Below are 27,647 nucleotides of genomic sequence, written 5' to 3' on the forward strand. Positions count from 1 at the left end.
CCATAAAATATGACCTGTATAAAACATATAATAAATTAGTCTGTATATGAACATTAACAGTCCATTTTTTTCAGGAAAATACAAAATATACGTAGGAGAAGTTAACTCAAGTATTTCCCTGATTCCAAAAAATAAAGATAGTTGAGAGGACTGAGTGAAAAGTTCACTTACATATGAACCTGGCTTAAAAAGACACAAGAGGATGGTTAGAGATTAGATGAATAAAAAGTCTGCATTCTTAGAAACAAAATGAAAGGCAGAAATGTGGTGAAGATACAAAGTCTACTAAGTAATGGATACAACTGGAGCTTATTTCACATCAAAATGTGACAGAAAAAAGCTGGTCAAGATTTCTGAGAACATGCAAAGTGTTCTAGGTTCCAACCATTCGGTGGGTTTCTGCAACAACTACTGGCATCAAGGGCAGAAGCAAATGTAATGTAAAAACTGTTTCAGTATCTCAGAGCCCAGATGCTAGTCAAAGGAAATGCTAAGGGTAATGTTGTAGCAGCTTGACTCTGAGGTCACATTTTGATGTATTATGAACATTATGCAGTATTTAACTGCATTTAGCCAAAAATATCCAAATATGAAGTCTAAAAAGTAAATAAAACAAGCATACACAGAAAATGTGATGATTACTTCATGAAAGGCAGTTTCTTTTAAATCCACCGCAATGTGTTACAAACAGGGGCCATGACTATAATTGATTAAATTATTTTGAGCCACCATGGATCTCTCTTTAGTTAACTAGATTTTCATTTTTAAAGGCTTATAAAGCTAAATACTGCTGCCACATGAGGGAAGAATCAAACAAGTCATTGCTAGAATAGATTATGGAGATCACTTGAGTTATGTTTTTGTTATGTTCCCACAATCAATTGGTATTCTTCAGGGACAGCGAAAGCTTAGGTGGAACTCTGCTAGAATTACAAATTCAGCTCTGCAATAGCTAGTTTGCAAATTCAGGTACAGATATTTAATCCATAGCTCATCTTCAAAAAGGGAAAAACAAGCCATTGTATAAGCAATACACTAGTTGTCAAAAAAAAAAAATTCTATTGGTAATGCCCCTTAGAACAAGCTAAGAACTTTAATTAAGGGGAGCAAATACAAAATACAAACATCTAATAAGTTTTCCCCAGTATTTATACATGTTGCCTACATTTAGGTAACTAACTCTAAGAATGTTTTGTTCAAGTAAGAAAAACAACTGCTATTATCCTAGTTGCACAGATAAAAGTAATAAATGAACAAAAGTGAATGATTATATCTAGAACAGAGAGAACTTTAAGCGAATCTTAACAACAACAAAAAAAGCTCAATGTCCTAGTGTAGCTATAAAATAAACTTTTATTCAAGAAAAATGGTGCACACCCTACCCCTCTACCCCCCACAAATCTTACCATCCTCTATCCTTAGCATTGTATTGAATCATATGAGGAACTGCCATTTTTGTGCATCAAAAGTGGTCAAACATTGGCAATTGTATACAGTTGTAAGTATACATTTTACCTAAGTAAAATGGACAACAAAAACAGAAGAATAAAAAGAGAGAAACCTGCACTCAGGTAGAATCAAGAGAAGTGAAATAGGACAGAGGAGGCTGGACACCAAGGAATAGCAGAAAGCGGGTTTATTGGCGGCAGCTGGGTTCAAAAGGGGGGCTTTTTGCCTCCATTAAATCACCCCTATAAACCCTGAGTTCTGAAAGTTTGAGAACTTTATACCCAGTATGTAAGGGGAGGGGGCTCAGAGCCTCACAATCTGAGGAAGTTTACATAAAAGCAACTTTTTTCACTGTTCTGGGCACCCAATTCAGGCCAAGGACACTCTCTGTGAAAATCAGTATCTGGGAAAGGGAGTGTTCCCCTCTCCTTTCTTTTTTTTAGTTGTAGATGGACACAGTATCTTTGTTTATTTTTATGCAGTGCTAAGGATTGAACCCAGTGCCCCACAAATGTGAGATGGGCATCCTACCACTGAGCTATAGCCCCAATCCATCCCCCTCCTCTTTTTCCCCACCACCTGGCTCCAAAGGACATGACTATAGTCAATCCTTTGAGATGCAAAAGCCTCTGTGTAGGTTCCAGACCAAGGTTGGAGGCCTTGAGTCCCTCACTCTGTCTCTGCAAAGGTATCCTCCACCTGAAAACTCTGTTGTAAAAATTCTTGTTGATAGTCTTAAGAACAACTATGCTAAACAGAATTTCTGAGGGTCTCTGGGGAAGTTTATTTATGGCAGGGGTCTTCTGGGTGGGGGTTTCTGGCCTCCCTCAGAAGGAGATCATCCACATGTCCTAAAATTGGCAGCATTTCTGACAATGCAGGTGGAACTGTACAGAATTCAGCAAGAACTGACCCATAGCTGCCCAGTATGAAAATCAGTATGGAGTCTCAAGTCATAAATGGAAAAGATTCTGAGATTTTGGCTACAGCCCCTGGTTTGGAGAACCAACTGCAGAGGCAAAGCTCACTAACCATAGTTCTTACCAGGCAGCTCCCTGATGCAGCCTTACTGGAAGAAAGCCAAGCATAGCCTAGCCTCCTCCTATCAAACATAGCAGGCAGAAAGCCTAGTTTCCTGACTGGACTTGTTGGCCTCTGTGAAGAACAATCTTCACACTTCCTACCTAACGTACAGGCCAAATCAAAAGAGAACTAGATGCAGAAAGTCAGCACCAGGCACAGCAGTTTCACCAAAGAAAGATATTAATGGATGGGACATTCCTTCTCCAGATCTTCTCACAGCTCCAGTTCATCTCTTTCCCTCCCCCAATCCTATTTAATAACCTTGGGCACCTTCCCGAACTGCTAGATGCAGGAAGTTCATGTACTCCTCCAGGAACTAGTTCTCCAACAAGGGAACTAAGGAGGAATGTATCAGCTAATTGTTTCATTTGCAAGAAACACTAACTGGAAAGAAAATGTACTGGGGGATGTTACTGGGCACCAAGAATTGAGGGAAAGGCTAAAAGTCCAGGATCAACAAAGGGCTGGAGGAAAGTGAGATCATATGGCAGGGGCAAAAGGAACCAGGTCAAAGAACAAGAGTCTTATAAATGCCAGGTGCTATGAGAAAGGGCCTGCAAACTTCTCTTCATGCCTGCTCCCCTCCTTTCCATCTGTCAGCCCTCACTTCACTCTGTACAGATGAAAATCCTGGGAATTAATATGCAGATTAACTGTGTGTAGGTCACAGCTGACTTGTCTGATTTCAGGGCAGGAAGATGGAGGATCTGACCTCTCTGCATGAAAAACCATTTTCAAAAGGAAACTAGTGGAGTGAATGCCAATCTACCAGTAATAACAAATTCAGCAAGAAAAGGGCATATATTTGGTTAGAAAAGGAAAGGCTTTCAAGCAAGATACATTAGGTATGAGTTAAGTTGTTTTGCTCAATAATGAAAAGGGAAAAATACTTGGACTTATGGACAATAATACAAAGAATACAGAACTAAAGTTAAAACAAAGCATTTAAAGCCAGGAAAGAATAGACTCACTACCAGGGAGTGAATTAGGAGGGAGATGGGGAATCCTTGAGAAGAATCTCCCAAAAGATAGCAAACATAAGAAATTAAAAAAAAAAAAACTACATATGTAAAAGAGGCTAAACCCAATAAATAGATAATTGACTTCTAAAACAAATGAAAAGAAAGCAGGAGTCAGGGAGTGCAGAAAGTATGTTGAGGAAATTTTAAACTGATAGATGGAAAACTGAATAAAAAGTTATACATACCTAAATATATAACTTGGTGAAATTTTATTTATTGATTTTTTATGTGGTGCTGAGGATTGAACCCAGTGCCTCACACGTGCTAGGGGAGTACTCTACCACTGAGCCACAACCCCAGCCCATAACTTGGTGAAAAGTTAGCGCCTCATGGATAAACGTTTTTTAATCTTAAATGCACATGAGCAGAGGCTACAAAAAGTTATCTTCAATTGAGCATTATATAAGACTCCTTAAAGATAAAACACAAACATAAATCTTATATAATTATTAAAAAATAAAATTCTTGAGATAACTTCAGAAATAAAAATTCCATACGGGCCCCCAAAAAATATTCCAAATGAAAAATAAAAGCTAAAATAATAAAAGGCTATGGTTGTGGCTCAGAGGTAGAGCATGCACCTAGCACATGCAAAGCACTGAGTTCGATACTCAGCCCCACATAAAAAATAAAGAAAATAAAGTTATTGTGTCCAAATACACATAATAATAATAATAATATCCAATAATATGTACTGGGGGTTTTAAAATGTGCCATGCATGTGTTGAGGATCTTATTTGTTTTAATTCAATCCTCAATAAAAGACCAAATAAAACGAACTCCAATATTATCTTCATTTGACAAATAAAGGAACTGTGGCACAGAGGTTAAGAAACTTACCCAAAATTACAGGGTCACTGAGAGTTGCCAGGGTTTGAACCCAGCAGTCTGGATCCCATCACCAGCCTTTTGAACTACCATTCAAAATTGGCTGTCCTTACAGTAAAAAGAGTAGCACAGAACAGGCAAACTAAAACAAATGAACAACAACAAAAAAGAGCAGTTGTGATAGCAATGTTGACCATTAAAAGGAGAAGACTGTAGTTTGTCAATAGGGATAGATAAAACTTACGATGAAGAACAGAAATACCAGAGTGCCCAGAACCTTGCAATTCCTGCTCCATAGTTTACATACAGGAAATGTCAGTTGAATGAATAAACAAATGAGCTAGTAAAGATGCAAACAGATCAGGCACGAAAGGAGAAAACAAAAAACAAGAGGAAGCTGACAAGAGAATGTTAGCAGAATCTGTATACGGGGTAAAAATGGGAGTTCATAACCCACTTGAATCGATCTGTGAAATATGGTATATTAAGAACTATGTAATGTTTTGAACAACCAACAATAAAATAATTTAAAAAAAAAAAAAGTAAATACAGCCAGTTCTGCTATAGACACTTGTTTTAGAAATGGGAATTTGTTCCAAAGTGATTGATTTTATTAGGAAAAAAAATTTTTGCATTTTTGATGTGCAATTTAGTCCCTGAGAAATACCAGGTGAAGGCAGATAACTACCCAAATGAACTGAGCCCTGGGAATACACACATGTGCATGCTGCAAACATCAACCATCTCCTTCAGTTCATCATGTGTTATGAGTCACACTCCTCCACACCTGCTGTGCAACTTTCCATCAGATTTTAAGAAACAGCACTTACACCACCATTTCACAGTAACACACAATCTATACTTTTTCCAACACCCACTTCCACAAACAAATATCATATCTTTTTCAAGGTAAACGGATACATTTATTGTAGCATTTATACATGTCTTAGTTTAATACATGTAAAACTGGACAAGCACTTTTATTAGGTTTCCTTTTTTAGGTTCTTTGTGAGCACAAGTCACTGATGAAGTTCTACAGTGCTATGCACCCTAACCCCATTTTTTCCACAAGCACTGTGGTTTTATTGCATGACTATGCATATACAGTGATTTTTTTAAAGAATGAATATGTTGCATGATAGCAGAATTAACTATACACAGATGAAAACAGTAATTTTAAAATACTGAATTAGCAGATACCCATCAAAATGCACATTCTACCAACACCTCCTCTTTAAGTACCATTAGAAGGTTCATCAATATCGTTCACATATTAAGTCACAAAGAAAAACTCAAAATATTCTAAAGAATAAAAATCACACAGTTCATACTCTCTGACCATAAGACATTAAAGCAAGTTTTTAATAAAGTATAGCAGGAAAAAAGAACATTTTAAAAATAAAATTATTTTTCTAGTCAAAGAGAAAATGGTAAGTACAGCTGCAGAATTCTTACGAAAAAATACAATAATGACAAAATTACATGTAAAATGTAAAAGCTAGTTATAACAGTGCTAAAAAGTAAACACACAGATAGAGGTACATTTCTTATTAAAATAAATGGATTGGCCCATTTAACACTAGTGAAAGCAGGCAGAAGAAATTAGGAAAGATGAAAGCAGAAAGGTCAAAGTTAAAAACCACAAAAATACAAATAGATTCTGAGGGAAGTGAGAGCAGGTGAAAACCAATAAAATAAGTGAAAGCTTTAGCCAGTCTATTAAAGATGAAGGAAAAAAATCAGAAAATAAGTAATAAAAAAAGCAAAAAATAAGCACAGATGAAATAAATCCTTAAAATCTAAAAAAAATCAATAGAATTTCTATAAAATTATCTTTTTTTAGAAAATATAAAATGTTATTTATATATAAGGAGTAATGTAAGATCTAAACAAACAAAAGCATTTTTATATCTTAAAATTTAGTCAAACCAAAAAAAGTTCCATGTAGTTTTTTAAATATTTTTTTAGATGTTGATGGACCTTTATTTTATTCATTTATTTATATGTGGTGCTGAGAATTGAACCCAGTGTCTTAAAAATGCTAGGCCAGTACTCTATGACTGAGCCACAACGCCAGACCTTCATGTAGTTTTATAAGATAGTTCTTAATTTTTAAAAGCTTGCCAACTAGTAGGTAGCTAGAGCTAAACTAAAGATTTAGAAACCAGGTGCTCTGGCACAAGTCTGGAATCCAGTGACTCTGGGAAGCTGAGGCAGGAGAATCACAAGTTTGATGCCAGCCTCAATAACTTAGGCCCTAAGCAAAATAGCAAGACCTTATCTCAAAATAAAAGATAAAAAGGGCTGGGGATGTGACTCAGTGGTTAAGCACCCCTAGATTCAATACCCAGTATTGAAAAATAAAAATAAGGCTTCAGAAATGTTATGATTGGCTGTGTATTTGTGCATTTGTGTGTATGTACATGTGTATACACCTATGTATGTTAATCTAAATTAGCTGCTAACATTTCAATTTAAAAAGTAATACACAACACTTTGGAATTCTAGTTTATCTTGAGTAACTGGAGGAAATGTCCAGATAACACATATCTGGAGTAGAAGAGTAACTAGCCACTTTGGCTATGGTGGATACTCAGCTTATCCTGGTACCTCCAGAGTCTACATGCTCCAATTAATGATAGAAGTCATAGAAGTCAGTTCTCCCCAAAATTGTCATTGGATGTTTATGCCAATTTCCATCAAAATCCAAAGACTTTTTTTTTATGGAGTAGGATGAACTTAATAAATTAATTATAAAGCTGTTTGAGAAAAATAAATGGTCATTCATTAAAATAATCTTTCAATATAGAAAGATAAGAGAAGACTGAAAGTGTCTAAGGAAATATATCATAAAGCCATAACACTTAAGAGTCAAACAGAGGGGCTGGGTGGTGGTTCAATGGCAGAGAGTTTGCCTAGCACATGTGAGGCACTGGGTTCAATCCTCAGCACCACATAAAAATAAAAAAATAAAATAAATGTATTGTGTCCATCTACAACTAAAAAAGTATACATACATATTAAAAAAAAAGTTAAACAGTAAAGTCTATGAAACAGGTCAAGATGTCCAGAAATCAGCACATATTTAAACAGTATAAAGATGGCACTTCAAATCAGTAGAAAAGGATGGATTATTTAAATCTTAGGCAACACAGCATGTGAAGGCACAATGTTTGGAGGTAGAAAGCCCAGGCTAGATGGAATACTAGTGCTGCCATGTTTAGCAGAGTGACATCAATGAATCAATGTCTTTATCTGTAAAATGAGGATAATGATCATACCTACTTCACAAAACAGTTGAAAGGATTGTTAGTTACAATTTGTAAAGTGCTTAGAACACAGTGACAAATGCAGTCATTGCTATATAAATGTTAAATAGATAAAATACTCCATAATTGGTGATCAGAGAACCACCTGTCACTATATAGAAGGGCATAAATTTGGAGTTTTTTTAAAAAAATGAAACTAGAGAAAAAAAGAACTATTTATCTAAACCGTAGACTGGGGAAGATCTTCCTAATTACAAAAGCAAAAGCAATATCACAAGAAAACAGATTAACAGACTTGACTACATGAAAATTTTAAGTCTGTTAAAGATTAATAATTAATAAAAACTTCAGAAGAAATATATATCTAAAAGTGAATAAGAAAAAGTATAATCAAGCAAGTCACAAAAAATTTAGTTTCTAAGAGAAATATGCAACATTGATAGCAATCAAAAATGCAAATTAAAATATTTTTCAACAAATTGACCAAGTTTTTAAAAAATTATATTGTTGACCAATAAGCTGAGGAGTTTGTACATTTCTACACAGAAGATTGAAAGATTAATTGAAACAACTTTTCTAGAAATCACTCTGATGATATGCTATTTAAAAAATTTAAATATTAAGCCCCTTTGACCTAGAAATTCCATTTCTAGGAAAAAGTTGGAATAAGAATTTCAATGGAAATGTTTCAATTCTTTTTTTTAAAGATGAATCAAAACCAATTTAAAAAAAGGATATAAAGAAATAAAAGTTTCAGAAATAAGGCTAAAAATTCACCTCCTAAAAATTTAACACTTTTTTCACTATACAATTAATCATTAATACTACCAAATTTTAAAAAAAGCTTTAAAACAAACCTTTTAACAGCTTCCTTCTTCTGAGTATCTACAATATCCCACCATTTTGAAAGGTAAGAGATTTCAGACCACATAAATTTCCGACTTGAGTCTTCTTTCAGCTTTATGACCATGTTATTAAAAATATAATGAGTCTTTTCTCTAAAGTATTCATTGAAAGTCTTCAACCAACCTAAACCAAGACACAAATATACCACAAAGGTCTGATTCACATGTCTGATTACAACTCATTCACATTCCACTGCATTACCTTTGGACATCTTTAGATGTTTCATTCATAAAAGGATATATTTAAAATTTTAACCAGTGTTTTCAATTAATTAAATTCCATTTTATTTGACATAAAACTCAAAAACACCATGAATACTGAAACAATAAAAACTCCCTAAAAACTACACAAAAATTCAGGAAGAAAAATGAAAAATAAGATGACTTGGAACCAAAAAGCAGTTATTTATGCCTAAACAATTAATTTAATTACTTATCTCTAGTTTAATAAATTTTTTAATCTTAAAAATCTAAATAAACAGTGTTAACAAATTGACACTCCCTTCCTATAATATATATCAAAACTGTATCCTCTCATGCCACATCTAAAATTTCCCACCCATCAAACAAGTTAAAATAAGACAAACAAAATCACAAGTATAAACTAAATCTAAAAGTTAGCAGCAGAGCAATAAGTTAAATACATACAGTACTGACATGGATACTAGGATTAAGAATTCTCCCCCAAACAGGCATTTGTTCCCAAAGACTGTCCATTATTCTTTTTTTTTTAATGAAGCACAAAACGTCACTAATCAAACACCAAACTGTATACATCTATGCATATTTTTTTTCTAAATAAAAGAAAATCACAGATATTGAAAATCTGATTCTCTGAATTTTTTTTTACTACTTTTCAAATATCATAGAAATTTAGACTGAAAACATTAGCAATTTCATTATAAGAAACATTTTTAACAAGACCCACAGGTCCAAGCATAGCATATAATCAAAATGGTCATGGCAAAAATATAACACTGCCACAGATTTCACCTGTAAGCAAAGTGGACCCCCTGGAAAATGACGTATTTTCATCTATAAAATATTTTTTCCCAAGTCTAAGTTCTAAGATTTTTATTTAATGAGTTTCTTACTTTAAAAATTTATATTTAAACTGTGGAAAAAGCATGTAGCATAAATCATCTATGAAATCTTACAGGAAGGAAAGTTTCTATACATCCAAGCTGAACTACCACTCATTTGCTTCCAAACATCATACATGTAAGGGAACTAAAAGATAAGGTGTCCAAATGATTGTCTATGATTAACAGTCAGTGTATATTGAATCTGCTAGAAAGCAAAATGAGTACAATGAATAAAAACCTACTAGGGCAAAAAAAGATAACACAAATGTTTTAACAATGTGCACTTTTGAAAGGGCACTGCAGCTGTGATTGTATTTATCCTTCTTGCTTTAACTCATTCACTCTACAATTATTTACTGAGCACCTACAATATGACAGGTATGATGCTTCATAAGCCAAACAGGAATAGTGTAAATTATCCTTTATAGGACCCCTTCTTGATCTTGAGCCATTTTTAAACTGGTTTTGTCACCAAAACAAGGTTCCTGGATAATTTAAGTTTTCCATGTTTAATTAAAAAGCCTATACCTTTAGAAAAACTCTAATTTGTCTCACAAAATAATGATTTGGAAAGAATTCCATCTTGCTTCATGAAGGTACTAACCTAGAGCTCTGCCCCATAACAACCATGCCCAAATCCACATCTGGATTCCCAGAGATGGGCAAAGAAAATCCAAACTACCCGTAAGTGGGGATTCCCTAAATTCCCACTGTCCATGCCAACACCACTGAGTTTAGAAACATCAAGTAAATAGAACTAAGCTTTGGATATAACATGTGACAAACATTAGCTGCTATTATTTTGACTATCAGCATTATCATCATCAATGTTCAACTGTGCTTTTCCCACTGGTACAATTAAACCAGGTAAAGGGGAAATAAAAAAGACATTTCTAACACCTAATTTTTAAAAGTATATAATTAAAATATTTAAATTGTCCTTATCTTATTAGTTGCCACAAATTTAGTTTACATCAAATTCAATCCTTACCCTTGTAATGGGCTAAACTGTGTCATATGTTGAAGACCTACTACCACCTCAGAATGTAACTATATTTGGAGATTAAGTCTTTAAAGAGGTAAATCCCCAAATGACTGGTACCCTTATAAAAAGAGGAGATTAGGACACAGACACACAGAAGGAAGACCATGAGAAGACAAAGAGAAGATGGACATTTACAAGCCAGGGAGAGAGAAGCCCCCAAAGAAACCAATCCTGACACCTTGATCTTGGACTTCTATCCTCCAGAACTATAAGAAAATAAACTTCAGCTATTTAAACTCCCTCATAGCTCAGGGTAGTTTGTTACAGTAGCCATGGTAAACTAATGCAGTTCTAGAAGAAATTAGTGTTATTACCAACCCCACAAAAAAATATTGCAATGCAGAGACAATTTATCAGGCACCATCTTCACATTTAATATTCTATATCTACCTACTTATTACAAGCTGAATTCCAATGTAGATAAACAAATTTATTTCTGTGCCATACTCTTATTACATATGTGTAACAAGAACCATGTAAATCACTTAAATGGCTTTGTTAGAATTATCTTTAAGATGACATGTATGTCTTTTATCTAAACTTTAGTAACGGTCAAAACTAATTCCTAATTATTTTTCTATTAACCAAATTAAAGAACTATGAGCAGTGGAATGCCTCTATACATTATCTAATAGAAAAACTCCAAAAATCTAGCATAAAAGGCAAATTTAAAAGGACGAATCTTTATAAAGATAAATAAGTAAAAGGTTTTCTTAAAATATAACTATTTAATTTCAACAATTATAATTTCTTATGAACTAAGATCATTTCAAAGACTCATAAACTCATAAGGGTTTTCATAGAGGAATCACAGTAACTGATTAATCCATTTTGCCTTCAACACTTCATTTGCCCTTCAACAATCATGTAGAAAATATGTCAAAGATATTTACTTGAACCAAAATACAAGCTCAGAGATGTCAACTTAAAAGCCTTCCATAAAACTCATCTATAATAGATACTAATACCACCACAATACAGCACAATTAATGAAGAATGAACTGAAAGATAGCCTCTTGCAAGCTTCCAATATTGAGTAATATAACAGTAAATTAGTTTTTATTGCTGTTATACAATAGAGTAATCAAGTATTCCCTTTTACACTGAATTGGTTCTTTCTTTTTCTAAATCACTGTAAAGACTACAATTGTATATTAACATGAGACCAATCAGATAGTATTTTATGAAAAGTTGTATGGGATGAATTCTTGTGACATAAAATTATATTCCTATCTCTAGATTTAATAATCTTAGGACACTGAGTTGCAAGCTGATTTACTTAAGTGGACAATTCAGTTTCTTTTTTTTTTTCTTTCCCTTGAATACACTTAGAAATTGAACCAGGGTTACAACAGCATTAAAAATACCTTTCAATTTATTCTTTTTCATTCTAACCACCCTACAACCCACAAAAGAGCTAATAGATGTTTTAAACAAGTGGAGAAATGTCTAAAATAATAAATGAATAATTAGAAATTCCACAAAGCAGGTATAAATCCAAATTCAGCACACTGTTTTTTAAATTTAAGTTCTAAAGTAAAATACTTACAAAGTTGAAAATTCTATTGCCTATTTTAAATGTGCAAAAACAATTAGTACCTATAATCATTCATTGATAAATCACTATTTTTAAATTTTGGACTCTTGATTATAGCCTAGAATCTGTGGAGTCTGATCTTCTTATGGAACACTTTTTGTGTGTGTGTGTGTGTGTGGGGGGGGGGTACATGAGCATAAACAATATTATCCTGAGTACCTAGACAAGAAGTATCTGGCCCTGATTTAGAAGGATCTCCCCATTTGTCCTCCAACCACACCACTTTACACAGGATAAATCCATAGGCTAAAGAACTTGCCCACCCAGAGCCTGTCATGCTCTCCAAGTACCAAGGCTCAGACATTTGTATCCAAATAGCACCAAACTGGCTTCTTCAGCCTACATTGAACCTGCAACTGGAACCTCCCTACCCAAGCAGGGCCAAGAGGCTGCAGTTTGTTGGGATGTGGACAGAACACTGTGGTGTCTGCAAGCAAAGCTCCTCCTGGTTTGGGACAAGGCCAGGTCTGGGAGGAAAGGGTACTGGACTACTCCCAAGGTAGACTCTTCCCACATATACCATCACACTCCAGTGGGAATGTGGAGCCTAAGCAGTCTAAAGAGTAAAGCTACACTTGGTCTTCCAGATCACAAAGGGATTTCTATTTTTCTTTTTTTGTTTTAAACCATCTATTGTTTTGATTTTTGACTTTTAAATATTGAGAAGCAGGGTATGTGAGTCTCTTTGTACTTCTGCCCCAGATACTACAAATTTTTGAAGCAGGCCTGGGCATACTACAACCCAAAGTTCAACTCAGTCATTCTCATGAATCTAGCACCTACTGCAAACGTACACAAGAGTTCAGCAAATAAAGTAAATGAGAGATGAATGAAATATATGACCAAAAAGATTGGGGGAAGGGGGGGGGGGCATGGAGGAATAGAAATGCAAATTTAGTACTTCAACTAGAAAAGAAACCAAAGGTAAAAGATATTATACTATAGCTTGAGTATATTCACTCTATTCTGAGGCCAACCTAATTATCTTTGTCCTTTAGGTTTCTACAATATTAATAATTAAAAAGGCCCTGTCAGTCCTAAGATGATTTAAAACACTGATCCCTGAAGAGGCACACTCCCACCAAAAACGGCACTGCTATATCATTGTGATTTTGGCTGCATCAATGTTTAATGAGAACATTAATTCCACTCAAAAGTTAAATTGGTGCCAACTTCCGAGAAGGCATGAAAAAATTTTAGTAAAAAAATAATTATATTCAGTTAAGTAACAAACTGATAACAAATATTTAAAACATCAAAAGTAAGCTTTAAGCTATTTCAATTTCAATTTGAGAGTATTCTCAAATTTAAAAATAAACACAAATAGGCTTATAAAGCAAGCTTCCTTATTACAGTCATTGCTATTCTCTAGAAGCAAATTATCAACAAGTTTCTTCCATCACTGATGGATCCTTCAATATTCAACCACAACATCCAGTCTTACACTTAAGGGGTGACCTATAATCTTAATTGGTATTACTATTACTCAAATATGCTCCTTATTAATTTTAATTCCAAGGTTTCTCTTGTAAGTTAGTTTGCTTCTCCACCCTGATAAACTGTGAAAGAGTTTTAATTAACATTCTAGTTTATTCATTCAAAGATGTACTGCGCATCTAATAAGGGCAAGTAATAAAACAAAGCTAAATGAACATAGATTCTACAGTGAAAATATGAACAAACTGCTGTGGAAATAAATAAATACATACATACATATAAATAACCAGAAGAGTATAAGAGAGATTTCAGTCTTAGATTACAGCTGGATACAGAGAATAACATAATCTTTAAAGTATATATTAATTTCAGGTGCAGGAGGCAGTTGGGTACAACTGCACTGTAGGATACATGGTAGAAATAGGAAGATAATAAAATGAAAAATAGAAGTGGGAACATATATTAAAAATATTTGAAACCATTCTTGTTCTTACAGAAAATCAGGAGGAAGCTAAGGTTTTCAGTTCTGTTCTTTAAAAAATATCTGTACCAAGAGTATAAAGCATACAGTTTAAAGGTAAAATAGAAACAGATACAGGAAATGAGACAATTGCAACAATTCAGTAAAAAAAAAAAAAAATGGTTTCAAACTGCAGTGGAAATAGACCAAGGGAAATAAGAGACCAATGAAGCAAAAAAAAAAAAAAAAAAAAAAAAAAAAGAACTAAGTAACTGACTTAAGTCTGGAGAGATGAGGAGAGAGTTAAAGACAGAGCTGATGCTTCTAAAGACCCATTAAATCTCTGGAAACCCATAATCTGCTGATTCCTCTAAATGCTTTTGAACTCAGGTTTCCAAAATAAGACCACCATTTTCTTCTTCCAGGTGACTCGGTGTTATCTGATAGTTTTCTAGATCTATTAGCTTCACTTCCATCAGTTGTTTGAGACACAGCACTTCTTAATTTCACATAAGGTGTTGTCACTGAAAACTTTACACCACAAGAATCTATTTGCATTACCATTGGGACAGCTGGGATTTGGTTCATCTCGCAGCTGTGTGTGTATGTCATCCAGCTGTGACCCCTTACTGTATTGCTTTTTAAAGTGTCCTTTAAAAGACCTGCATACACCTTGATATATGAAACCCCCAATTGTGAGATCAGCCTCCAAAATAATTTCTAAAAGTATTCAAAATTCATCTGGTTTCTTTTTACAGACCCCATTTATGAGTATCTAGTAACACCAACTAAGGATACTTCAGGCCTACTATGTCTTTCCCAAGCAGAGCTTATTTGCTTGAAATAATGAAAAAAGTGTCTATGAGAGACATCGTTAGAAGTAAAACAAAAGAGTGACTTCCGTTGATGAGTTATTCTCAGAGTACATGAGGGAGACAAGCCTGTGGTCAGATAGGTGGCACAAATTACCAGGCTTTAGAGAAGAACCCACTTTTAAAAGCTGGAAAACACTGATTCAAAATCGCTTCCTCATTGTAAAAAACGTTGCAATGAGGAAAACCATTAACTCTCTCACACACTAATGTAGTATTTTAAGGGAAGAGACATCCATTTCAATAAGAAAAAATTACAAAAATCACGAGGCAAAAAGGATATGAAATGGTGCAGTGAAGTGTCCACTTTCACAAGTCAGTTAAAAAAAATCACTTTTATGACTAATAATACTAATGGAGATGATGTTTGGCATGGCGATAAAAGACTTTCCTCCTAGATGCTCTGCCTGTGGTTTCACAAGAGTTACCCACAAATGGCACTATCATATTTATAGAACAGTTACAAGTCCTGGTTCTGGAGCCAAAATCACCTAGGTTCAAATCCAGTTCTGTCACAGACAAATTATTCATCCTCTCTCCTGTCTCTTTTCTTATCTATGAAATAAGAATAATAATAAAACTCTGTCAAAAGTTGCTGAAAGAAGTAATGGATTTAACATATGTAAAATGCCGGACTGGGTTGTGGCTCAGTGGTAGAGTGCTTCCCTAGCCCAGGTGAAGCACTGGGTTCGATCCCCAGCACCCCATAAAGATAAATAAATAAATAAACAAAATAAAGTTATTTAAAAAATGACTCCATGTTTAAAATATGTGTGTGTGTGTGTGTGTGTGTGTGTGTGTGTGTGTGTAAAATGCCTAGAACAGTGCACGGAACATTGTAACTTCTGTAAAGCATCAGCAATTATTTTTTTTTATTACTGGGGCACAGGTGAGCTGTGAAGCACCCAGGCTTAATAGAGTTAACTGAAATGAAGGGAATGAGAAAATGTTTAATGACCACCTTCATCTCTAGGAGTCACTAAACCTAAGTGCTACTCAAGGAAAAAAGTCTAAAGACAGTCCAAACCATCTGCATTTTCTTCCTCTAAAAGGAACCTCACAAGTTCTAAGGGATATCTATTAAAAGCAAAATTCTAGAGAATCATGTAATTCTTAAATGCTATCATTCTCTTAACAATTAAGGTTGCCAGATAAAATACAGAATGCCAAGTTAGACTTGAATTTTATATGAACAAACATACTTTTTAGCATAAGTATGATCCATATGATATTTGGAACACATATATTCACATAATAAAATACTATCCACCTTTTATTGAAAATTCAAGTTTAACTGAATACCCTGTGTTTTTATTCACTAAATCTGACAATCCTATTAACATTACAAAGTCCACATAAATGTGCTAAATTAGTCAGGCACAGTGGCACACATTTAGAAGGCTGAGACAAGAGGACAGCAAGTTCCAGACCAGCCTCACCAACTTAAAGATATCCTGTCTCAAAAAAAAAATATAAAGGACTAGAGTTATAACTCTGTGGCAAAGTGCCCCTGAATTCAATCCCCAGTACCAAAAAGAAGGTGGGGGGCGGGAGTGCTAAGTTTGCTAATACCCATAAAGCAAGAAGAAAAGAAACAGAATCATCTGAATTAAAATTTCTTAAGCCACAGTATGGTTAATGGAAAGAACATGGATTTTAGAATCAGACAAACCCGGGCTTCAATTCACAAGCTCAGAGAATTTATCACTGACTGACTTTGGAACAAATTACTACATCCTCCTCAGCATCATTGCCCTCACCTGTTAAATGAGGCTTAGTTAACCACTTTCCACTCCCCTCCATGCCAAACAGGCAACAAATGCTAGTACCTCTCAGCTCTTCTTCATACTATGTGAGCTCCAGGAAATCAAATTTCCCAGGGTGGTTGTCAAAACCAAAGAACCTACTTTATTCTGCAGCAGCTAAACCAAAGATTGTACTCCCCAGACTGTCCACACACAAACCTTTCTGGCTACTAACCATCTTATTCCAATCAGTAGCTTCCTTTGATAGCCAGACTTCTGTCTCAAAGGCCTTCCATCTATGTAGACATTAACCAGTGATGGCTGACCAGAACCGTTTTCATTGTCTACACTTGACAGTATTCAAACAGAAATGTTTGACTGTAATATCATACTGTGATTTGCTCACATTTTCATTCTGTTTTACAAACATTTTTAGAGTAAGAATTCATAAACAAATTCATTTCAAATGATTATATAATAATAGGAAAATCATTCTTCTTAGTTAAGAAAACTAAAAATCTCACTGCTTCAATAAGAAATTCTTCAAAAGGACTGCAAATGCACAAAAGAAAATTATTTCCCAGTATCACTTGTGAAGCTAAGTCTTCCTACTATTTTTAGAGTCATACCACATGGGGAATTATTTTCTAATGTTCATTTTACAAATTGCTTAACTAACAATATGCTGTTCAACCTTCCATTTAGCGTACCTTATCTTTTCTCTACACACTGTGATTTCTTTGAAGGAAAATTAACTAAATATTTCAGCAGTTTAACTAGTGGGAAGCAAAGAATTAAGATTGTAGATACAAAGGTGCTGTAATTCTGTTTTAATCAGCTTATTAAATACAACATGAACATGTATCAATCAACTAGCATTTAATTTCATGGTCTATGATTCAAAACTTTTCAAAAGCATAACAGTACAAAGTTATCAGCATTTACCTAACAATTCCTTTCCAATTTTATTTTAACTCATGTAAACTATTTAAATATTGTATGACAGTTGTAACCTGTCCTTACAGACTGGAAGAAGACATAATTAGGAATTTTATTATGATACAAATCTATTTTGAAATTTATCTTTTCTCACAGGATATTACTAACTCAGCCCAAAATGAAAAATACCCACATATATTACACAGATACAGCAACATAAATTCTTAGGAGACTAAATACTGAAATCTTCTAAATATTTATTTCAAATATTTTGATCCCCCAAAGACATAAATCCACTTTTAAAAAAAAAACTATTAAAGTTTTAAATTGTTGCTATAGAAAATACAAACAAATCTCTAAGAATCTCATTTAAAGTAAACTGCCTAACTGCATATGCATTTAGGAGTATCCAACAAAGATTTCCTTTTAAGAAGCCTCATTTTGACTTGAAATTGTATGTGCACATACTTTTTCTTTTCGCCTACTGAAAAAGTTATTTTCGTGATACTTCAAAATAATTTAGTTTATCAATATTCTATGTTGTTAAGGAATAGTGAAAATTATTAAGAAAAGTCAGTGAGTTCTTTCTTCTAGAATTTTGCTAGATAGATAAAACCGCTTTAGTTTTAAAAAGTCTGTTTCTGACCATTATTTTCAAGTCAAGTGGAGAAGGGCCTGAGGGTAAGGGTCATTAACATTTTTTTTTTACTAAGACAAAAAGATTCAACTCTAGTTGCTAGGACACTAACAGACAGATTCATTTATTGTAGTCAGAAACACTTATTGGGGCTGTCCTCTCACAAAACAACTTAGATTATGGTAGGAAACATAATGCAAACAAGCAAAAAGTCTACAATGGAAGAGGAATGACTCCCCTCAGAGAGCTATCTGTTGTTAGTAAACAAAAGTACAGAGTACATTTTAAGTAAGATTTTTAAAAAGAATAGAAATAAACAGACATCAGGAAAGGAGTTAAAGAAAAACAGAGAAAAAGAAGCAAGTCCAATGTTTCAACCTACTCTGGAAAGTTAGATTCATTCCTCCTTTGATTTATTCAACCTAATCACAATGATTCCATACTCTGTGCCAGTTATTATCCTAGGCATTCCACACATGGCAACGAATAAGACTGAGTTCCAGGCCTTATTGAGTTTACATTCTAGAAGCAGACCAAGTAAAAGTGCTGTAAATATCTACATCTTTGTGTATGTGCAAGCTAAGGTGTGTGTGTTCAGTGTGAACATGTGGTAGAGGTACATGTAGACAGAGTATCGATATTTAGCAATAACTATATGCAAATATTGCACTAAGTATGAGATCACATTTTAATAGGACACATGTTCTCTGCCATTCAAGTTTACCCTAGTAGGACACACAAGTAAACTGACAGGAGGCAATGTGATGCCCCTTACTACCTGCATAATCTTGGCAAGTTGATTAACACCTTTACCATGAATAGGGGCACCAACCTTCAAGGGTTATTATAAGCATTAGATACTTAGAACATTTGGCACCCTGCCTGGTAAACCACAGATTTTATTATTCCATTTAAGTGCCCATGTTAAAAAATAACAAGAAATGGTATTCATAAAAATTAAGGATGGCAAAAAATTAGCAAAGGTCTTAAAAACTTGTCAAAAAGGGAGTCAAAGTGGACTTGTGTTGTGTCCAGACTTAAAGCTGTAAGTTATATTATCACAGAAAAGAACACATGCCAATAAACTAGTGGGAAAGAATGTTGGTGGAAGATAAATGTAAGTTGTGTGTAAACCAAAAAAAAAAAAAAAAAAACCTTCAAAGTACCAAGGGAATAATGGTGCTCTGATAGAAAACAAAATTGAGATATTCAGAAAATTAACAAAATAGAAGCATACTAAGAGGATAGTTTATTGCATTGAGCACATTCAATTAAAAGAATAAAAACTCAACAAATAAGTGTCTAAACACTACATTCTCAAAGCCCTAGAAAAAGAAGAACAAATCAACACCAAAAGCAGAAGATGGGAAATAATTAATCAGAGCTCAAGTCAATGGAATTGAAACAAAAGAAAAAACTGACAAAACAAAAAGTTGGTTCTTTGAAAAAATAAATAAAATAGATAACCCTTGGCCATGCTAATGAAGAGAAAACTCAAATTACTAAAATACAAGATGAAGAAGGAAATATCACAATGGACATGTCTGAAATACAAAAGATAATTAGACACTATTTTAAAAATTTATGTTCCAATAAAATAGAAAATATCAAACACATCAACAAATTTCTAGAGACATATGACCAACTGAAATTGAATGAGGAGTTCATACACGATTTAAATAGATCAATTTCAAGTAAAGAAATAGAAAATGCCATCGAAGGCCTACCAACCAAGAAAAGCCAGATGGATTCTTAGCTGAGTTCTACAAGACTTTCAAAGAAGAATTAACACCAATATCCTCAAAGTATTCCACGAAAGAGAAAAGGAAGGAACCCTTCCAAACTCATTCTATGAGGTTAATATCACACTGATACCAAAACCAGACAAAGACACATCAAGGAAAGAAAACTTCAGACCAATATCCCTGAAGAACATAGATGCAAAAATTCTCAATAAAATTCTGGCATATCACATACAAAAACATATTAAAAAGATAGTGCACCACAATCAAGTGGAGTTCATCCCAGGGATACAGGGTTGGTTCAATATACGGAAATCAATAAACATAATTCATCATATTAATAAACTTAAAAACAAGAATCACATGATTATCTCAATAGATGCAGCAAAAGCATTTGACAAAATACAGCACACATTCATGTTCAGAAAAACTAGGAATAGTAGGAACATACCTCAACTTTGTAAACACTATATATGCCAAACCCAAGGCCAGAATCATTCTAAATGGAGAAAAATTGGAAGGATCCCCTCTAAAAACTGGAACAAACAAGTTATGTCCACTTTCACCACTTCTATTCAACATCTTCCTTGAAACTTAGCCAGAGCAATTAAACAAAAGGAAGAAATTAAAGGGATACAAACAGGTAAAGAAGAACTCAAATTATCACTATTTGCTGATAACAGGATTCTATACCTAGAAGATCCAAAAAATTCCACCAGAAAATTTCTAGAATTACTAAATGAATTCAGCAAAGTAGCAGGATATAAAGTCAACACCCATATATCAAGCACATTCCTATACATCACCGATGAATCCACTGAAAGAGAAATTAGGAAAACTACCCCATTCACAATAGCCTCAAAAAAACATTAAATACCTGGGAATCAATCGAACAAAAGAGGTTAAAAGACTTCTACAATGAAAATTACAGAATACTAAAGAAAAAAATTGAAGAAAACCTCAGAAGATGCAAAGATCTCCCCATGCTCCTGGATAGGGAGAATTAATATTGTCAAAATGGCCATATTATCAAATGCGTTATACAGATTTAATGCAATTCCTATTAAAATCCCAATGACATTCTTCATAGAGCAATCATGAAATTTATTTGGAAAAAAATAAGAGACCCAGAATAGCTAAAGCAATCCTTAGCAACAAAAGTGAACCAGGAAGCAGCACAATAGACCTTGAGCTATACTTCAGAGCTACAGTAACAAAAATGGCATGGTATTGGCACCAAAATACACACGTAGACCAATGGTACAGAATAGAGGACACAGAGACAAACCCACATAAATATGGTTATCTCATACTAGACAAAGGTCCAAAAACATTCAATGGAGAAAATATAGCCTACTCAACAAAGGGTGCTGGCAAAACTGGAAATCCACATGTAGCAAAATGAAATTAAACTTTTATCTCTCACCCAGCATAAAATTCAAATCAAAGTGGACCAAAGACTCAGGCACTAGAATAGAGACCCTGAGCCCAACAGAAGAAAAAACAGGCCCGAATCTTCACCATGTCGGCCTAGGATCTGACTTCCTTAACAAAAGACTCCTAAAGCATAAGAAGTAAAATCACGAATCAATAAATGGGATGAATTTAAATTAAAAAGCTTCTTCTCAGCAAAAAAAAACAAAAAACCAAAAAACAATAATCAATAACATAAGGAGACAGCATACAGACTGTACCTCCAATAAAGCATTAATCTCTAGGATATATAAAGAACTCAAAAAACTTAACACCCCAAAAAAACAAATAACCCAATCAATAAATGGACTAAGGAGCTGAACAGACACTTCACAGAAAAAGAAATACAACTGATCAACAAATATATGAAAAAAGTGTTCAACATCTCTAGCAATTAGAGAAATGCAAATTAAAACTACTTGAAGATTTCATCTCACTCCTGTCAGAATAGCAATAATCAAGAATACAGGCAACAATAAATGTTGGCGAGGATGTGGTGAAAAGGTACACTCATACATTGCTGGTGGGACTGCAAATTGGTGCTACCACTATGTAAAGCAGTACGGAGATTCCTCAGAAAACTTGAAATCATCATTTGACCCAGTTATCCCACTCCTCGGTTTATACCCAATTGACCTAAAATCAGCATACTACATTAATACAGCCACATCAATGTTTATCCTAGGTGTCCTTCAAGAGATGAATGGATAAAGAAAATGTGGTATATATACTCAATGAAATATTACTCAGCTTTAAAGTAAAGAGTGAAATTATGGCATTTGCCAATAAATGAATGGAGTTGGAGAATATCATGCTAAGTGAAATAAGCCAATCCCAAAAAAAACAAAGGCTGAATGTTTTCTCTAATATGCAGATGCTAACTCACAAGAAGGCAGAGAGAATAGTGTACCTTAGATTAGGTAGAGGGAAGTGAAGGGCGGGGAGGAAGGGGATGTGGGGATAGGAAAGATAGAATGAAACAGATATTATTAGTTTATGTATATATGTGACTACATGACCAATATGATTCTACAACATGTACACTCAGAAAAATGAGAAATCATATTCCATCTATGTATATCAAAGTGCATAATTGCATTCTACTGTCATTTATAACTAATTAAAACAAATTTTTAAAATTACTAAAAAAAAAAAGAAGTCCTTTTATAGAAGTCTTCAGAAATGAATTACAATAAAATGCTTCAACTAAATTCACTGGGTTTTCACTCTTACTGTATATTCAAATATACATATCAAAGCATAAGCTCCACTAGAATTATAGTAATTTCCCCTTACCTTGAAGAAAAAAATCTATGGCACCAATAAATAAAACCCATCACATGATATAACAATAATTGATAAGACAGCAGCTACTCGTGTGCCATACACAATTCCCTTATATTTCGCCTTGTGAAGGAGATACTATTATCCTGGTTATACCAGAAAACAAAACAAAACAAAACAAACAAACAAACAAACAAAAACTTATCCTCAGAGGGATTAAGTAACTTATATGAAATCATCTAACTCTGACAGACAGGGCTAGGATTTATCCCATGTCGGCCTGATTTATACCAGTGACCACTCTTCACACTGCTTCTCCAAGTTAAAAATTCAAATTTTCCCATGAGCACCTTGCCTTAGTACCCTTAAGTGTGTACAACTTTCACCTCCAAAAACTAAGATTTTTTTCACACTGCACATGTATTATCCTTGAGTGGCACATAAATTGATAAAATGAGAACACTAGAACACAATGACATAAAAGAAATACATTACTGTTAAAAGTCAGAGGATAATGTCTCAAGAATGTGAGATGTAGGCTCTACCATAATGTCATTAAAGGACTCTGGATCTAAAGAAATTTGATAACTTTTTTTTTTTTTGAAGTACAAATTTTACCTGGGTCATTATGGGAATGAGGCACCACAAAGACTTGAAGGCTCTCATCGTCCCATTCATGATCTTCATACTTAATGTCAAACCCTTGCTTCCAAACTCCACCATCTGGATTATCAAAAGGAATTAGATTGTAAACATCCAACATCTAAAAATATAAAAGAACAAAAGTTAAAGTTTAACCATTAATTTCACATGCACAGAAAAAAATAGCTTTACTGTTCCTTCAGCATGGCTGACCAAGCTAGGTACTTATATAGTACTCAATAAAAACCAAAATGAAGCCAAGTCTCACAGAAAGTGATTTCCCTGTCATGTACAGGATTCTGATCCTATCTGACTGTGTCCACACATTAGCTGGTGAGGTTGCAGATGCAAGGCCTGGCTAGCCGCACTTCCAGCTTGGCTTATGAGCCATGGCCTCGAGATGGTATCATGTTCTGTGCCTAAAGAAATTAGTGGGAAATGTCAGTCTAAAGCCAGGATAGAGGCCAACTAATTTTGTCTAACTTTAAAATATTCACCCTTTAGGGTCCCCCCCAGAGTTCCAGTTTCTAGTCTAAAGCACAAGGTTAAACATAGCCCTCTGCTAATTTGCAGAGCAGGGCCAGTAGGAGTGACGCCCAGCATTTAAGAAACCAGTCCTTTCTGAAGAAGTCCTAGTTTTCGATTCCAGTACCCTCTAGAACAATATTGTCCAAGTGAAATAGAATAAAAGCCAAATATGTAATTTTTAATTTTCTACTAAAAGGAAACAGAAGAAATTAATAATATATTTTATTTAAATTTACGTATACAAAAGATTATCAACTCAAATGTGTAATCAAATTATATAAATGAATTAAGATATTTCACATAGTTAAGTCTGAAACACTCTGTGTTTATATTACTTTTAGAGCACACCTCAAGTCAAATTAGCCATATAGGAAGTGCTCAGCAGTCACATGTGATGACAGCTTCCATACTGGAAAGCACAGCTCTAGAATGCTCTTCCACTGTAAAAATACCTAATCCTACACTGTATGAAAACAGACATACAGTAAAGGCTGGGCTTCTATTATGTTTTCTAAAGGAATGAAGAAAATCTCTTTGGGTAAAATTAAATCTCCAATGGTTTCAACCATTATAAGAAATAAGAATAGAAAAATAAACAAATAGGCCATTTTCACAAGAAAACAGGAGTGACACAAAATTCCAAAATTTTATCACTAAAAAAAAAATAGTGATATGACAAATCAAATCCTTCTGCAAAATATAGAAACTGGAATCCAGAGTTTAAACAACTTACCAGTAAGAACAGACACCAGAGAAAACCTAAAAGCAAAACAAAAAATGTTTCATGATTATTAATGAATGTCTATATTACCTGCACATCTGGTTGCAGACTTCCAGTTTGTGACAGAGACAGACAGTCACTAGGGTCAACCTGAATGTACAACTCTGATTGCTGAAGTTGTGATCCAGCACCTTGGCTGAAATTGCCTTGAGAATCTTTCGAATCATCATCCACAGATTCACTCAAATTGATGACCGAGTCTCTAATATTTGAGATGATCTCATTATTCTCAGCCAGCAAACGTTCCAAATGGTCTATTTTTTCTTGTAACACCGAGAGCTGGGCCTAAAATATAAAAGAGAAAGGCATCTATATAAAACACTAATATAGCTCTGCTTAGGCACATTATTTCTTTAAAAAAAAATATTTGGCTGCCCTTTGGGGTAGCCACTCACCACTCACCCTTTACTTTCCACTTTTATAAGTGGAATCACAGAAAGCATGAAAAGCTGGCATGAATAAAACAACAATTTACAGCAAAATTTTTTTTCATAGCTAAAATCTTTGTTTAATCATATTTTAATGCAACAGAGGGTCCAAAAATACTTTGAGGTATATTTTCTACTCTCCCAAAACTCAGTCCTAAAAGATCCCTGGGTCTCTGGAATCACTAAGTAAAACAGCATATCATATTCAGGTATAAAATTTTAAATTTCAGTGTAACTAATATGAGTTATTTACAAAGTTTACAAAATATGAACCTGAAAGATATTTCATCTCAACTAGTTAATACTAGTGGACAATGAAATCAGTTCATCAGCTCTCAATTAACCACAAACAAGAACATCCTCCAAGGAACCATACTGTCAGTAACTCAGACTGCTTTTTAGTAATACCTCAGCTTATAAAAGCAAGGACAATCTTTGTCCTATTCAACCCTATATCCTAGATTCCAAATATACAGTAGATACTCATTTATTTGTTAAATGGCCCTCATATTTCTGGAATGCAACAATTCTTTAGCAAACACCCACTATGTCAGGCATAATGCAACATTCTGGGAAGACAGATAAGCTTAAGATTCATGCCCTAGTCTATAAATACACAGTGACACTGTAAGCAAGATCCAAACCCCATATCCCAAAAAGCTCAAATTTAGGTTTAAAAAAGTAACATCATCATGGTGACCAAACAACTCCAGACATCCATCACCAGGAAATAATGGCAGTAGAAAGAAAAGAAGGAGGAAAAAAAAAAAAAAGAAAACACCTAAATATTCAAAACAAGGGGACTTGTCAAATGGTAGATCTATATCATAGAACAGTCTTGCAGCCACTAAAATTTAGATATACAAATTTTTAAAAATAGAAATAGAAGGAGAGGTATTTTCAGAAAATGAAGTATAGAGAAAGTTTTTTTTAAATAGTATGTATGAAAAAATTGTGTGTATGACATGCTATACTTCTGGGAAAACATGGAAAAATAAATCAAGAGAGTTAAAAACTAGATATATTTATATTCTTTTTTAACCTGCTATGAGTATTTGTTGATTTTGTAATGCTAAGGTGGGATGAGAAATATCAGAGTTATACTCACAGGTTACTGGTCAGTTCAAAAAGCAGAAGAGAAGGCAACACACTGAGATCTACCAAGAGAAGGCCAGTTATTTCAGCAAACTATGCTAGAATGGTCGGAAATCTGAAGAAACTAGAACAGAAATTTTGGAATAAGAAAAAATAGCCAAGAGGCAGAAAATTACCTTAGGAAGAGGGGACATGACGTAGAGGATGAATGACCAAAGCCCTGTTTATAGACAGGTATAGGACACAAGACTGCACAGTGCTCCCACAGACCCAAAAGACATTCTCACAGATCTCTCCACAGAAACAGCCCCCTACACAATCAAAACTCATCCTTGAAAGCAGCTGTCATTCTGGAGTGAAGTAGCATGTCAACACAGAGTAGAACTCTGAAGCCTCTTCACTGGCATATACAGAGACATGAGGGAAGTACAAGGTTTTAGCACAGATCTCTTCCTGCAAAACAAGGCCCATTTCCCTTAGTGACAAGCAAGAAAGAGAATACACATCAGTTTACATCTAGAAATGGCATAGCAAAGGCAACGAGTGATCAGTGCAACACCAGTTCAGCCATCAAACAGAAAAGCTAGCTGAACCATGTGGATTCCAGGTAAGCAAAGTTGTTAAGCAGTATCATACTCAAAACCTTCTCCAGGAGCACACATCACTGTTGCTTATGAATGGTTCTCCATGAAAAGACCAAAAGATGTTCTCTGGCATAACCTAAAGTTCAACCAAAGCAAAAATATTTAGGAGTAAAGTACACAGTCAACTAACCTGTACATCTCTTTCTAAACAGACAGGTTACAAAGGGTGACAAAAACAAAGGGAAAACTTTTCTTCACTCTACCACAATATCATGAACTGTGGCCTTTTTAAGTCACTTCTGATAGATTCTGTTGAATACTTCCAATGCTGAAGACAAATACATTTCAGTGTTACAATTTCGAGTGTAGCAGATAATAGAAAATCAAGTTCTTTTTATTCAAAGTAGAATTACAACTTGTTGATTTGTCTCACCTTCAATAAAGCTATTGACTTCTATAAAATAAGACTTTAGCTTAATCTAGAGCATATTTAATTTTCTCTGCTATTGGTGAAAAATTGTCATATGACTAAAATGCCATGATCTCAGAGCTTTTAAAGATGCCATGTTTATCTTATGCTTATGGTATTACATTATTAAAATTTTAATACATGGGCAGAACTTTCTGTGCTTTAACAAAAAGATCACTTGGGGCCCATTTATACAGCAAAGCTGTCTATAGTTCAACAAATACACACTGAAAAAGAAGAGAGCCCTT

The 27,647-nt window shown here is 34.2% G+C and overlaps 1 protein-coding gene across 2 annotated transcripts in view; it reads right to left on the reverse strand.

Moving 5' to 3' along the window:
* MAN2A1 (mannosidase alpha class 2A member 1) overlaps nucleotides 1-27,647 on the reverse strand; it is a 175,916-nt gene that overhangs the window by 124,697 nt on the left and 23,572 nt on the right. For both annotated transcript variants that reach the window (XM_081291424.1, XM_081291425.1), the window contains 3 exons: nucleotides 24,854-25,108; nucleotides 23,491-23,635; nucleotides 8,509-8,680 (listed from right to left, as the gene is read on the reverse strand). In XM_081291424.1, the coding sequence (XP_081147550.1) occupies nucleotides 8,509-8,680; nucleotides 23,491-23,635; nucleotides 24,854-25,108 (572 nt within the window). The remainder of the gene's footprint in view (nucleotides 1-8,508; nucleotides 8,681-23,490; nucleotides 23,636-24,853; nucleotides 25,109-27,647) is intronic.

The sequence above is a fragment of the Spermophilus citellus genome, assembly GCF_964194105.1.
Source record: "Spermophilus citellus genome assembly, chromosome: 1".
Classification (NCBI taxonomy): domain Eukaryota; kingdom Metazoa; phylum Chordata; class Mammalia; order Rodentia; family Sciuridae; genus Spermophilus; species Spermophilus citellus.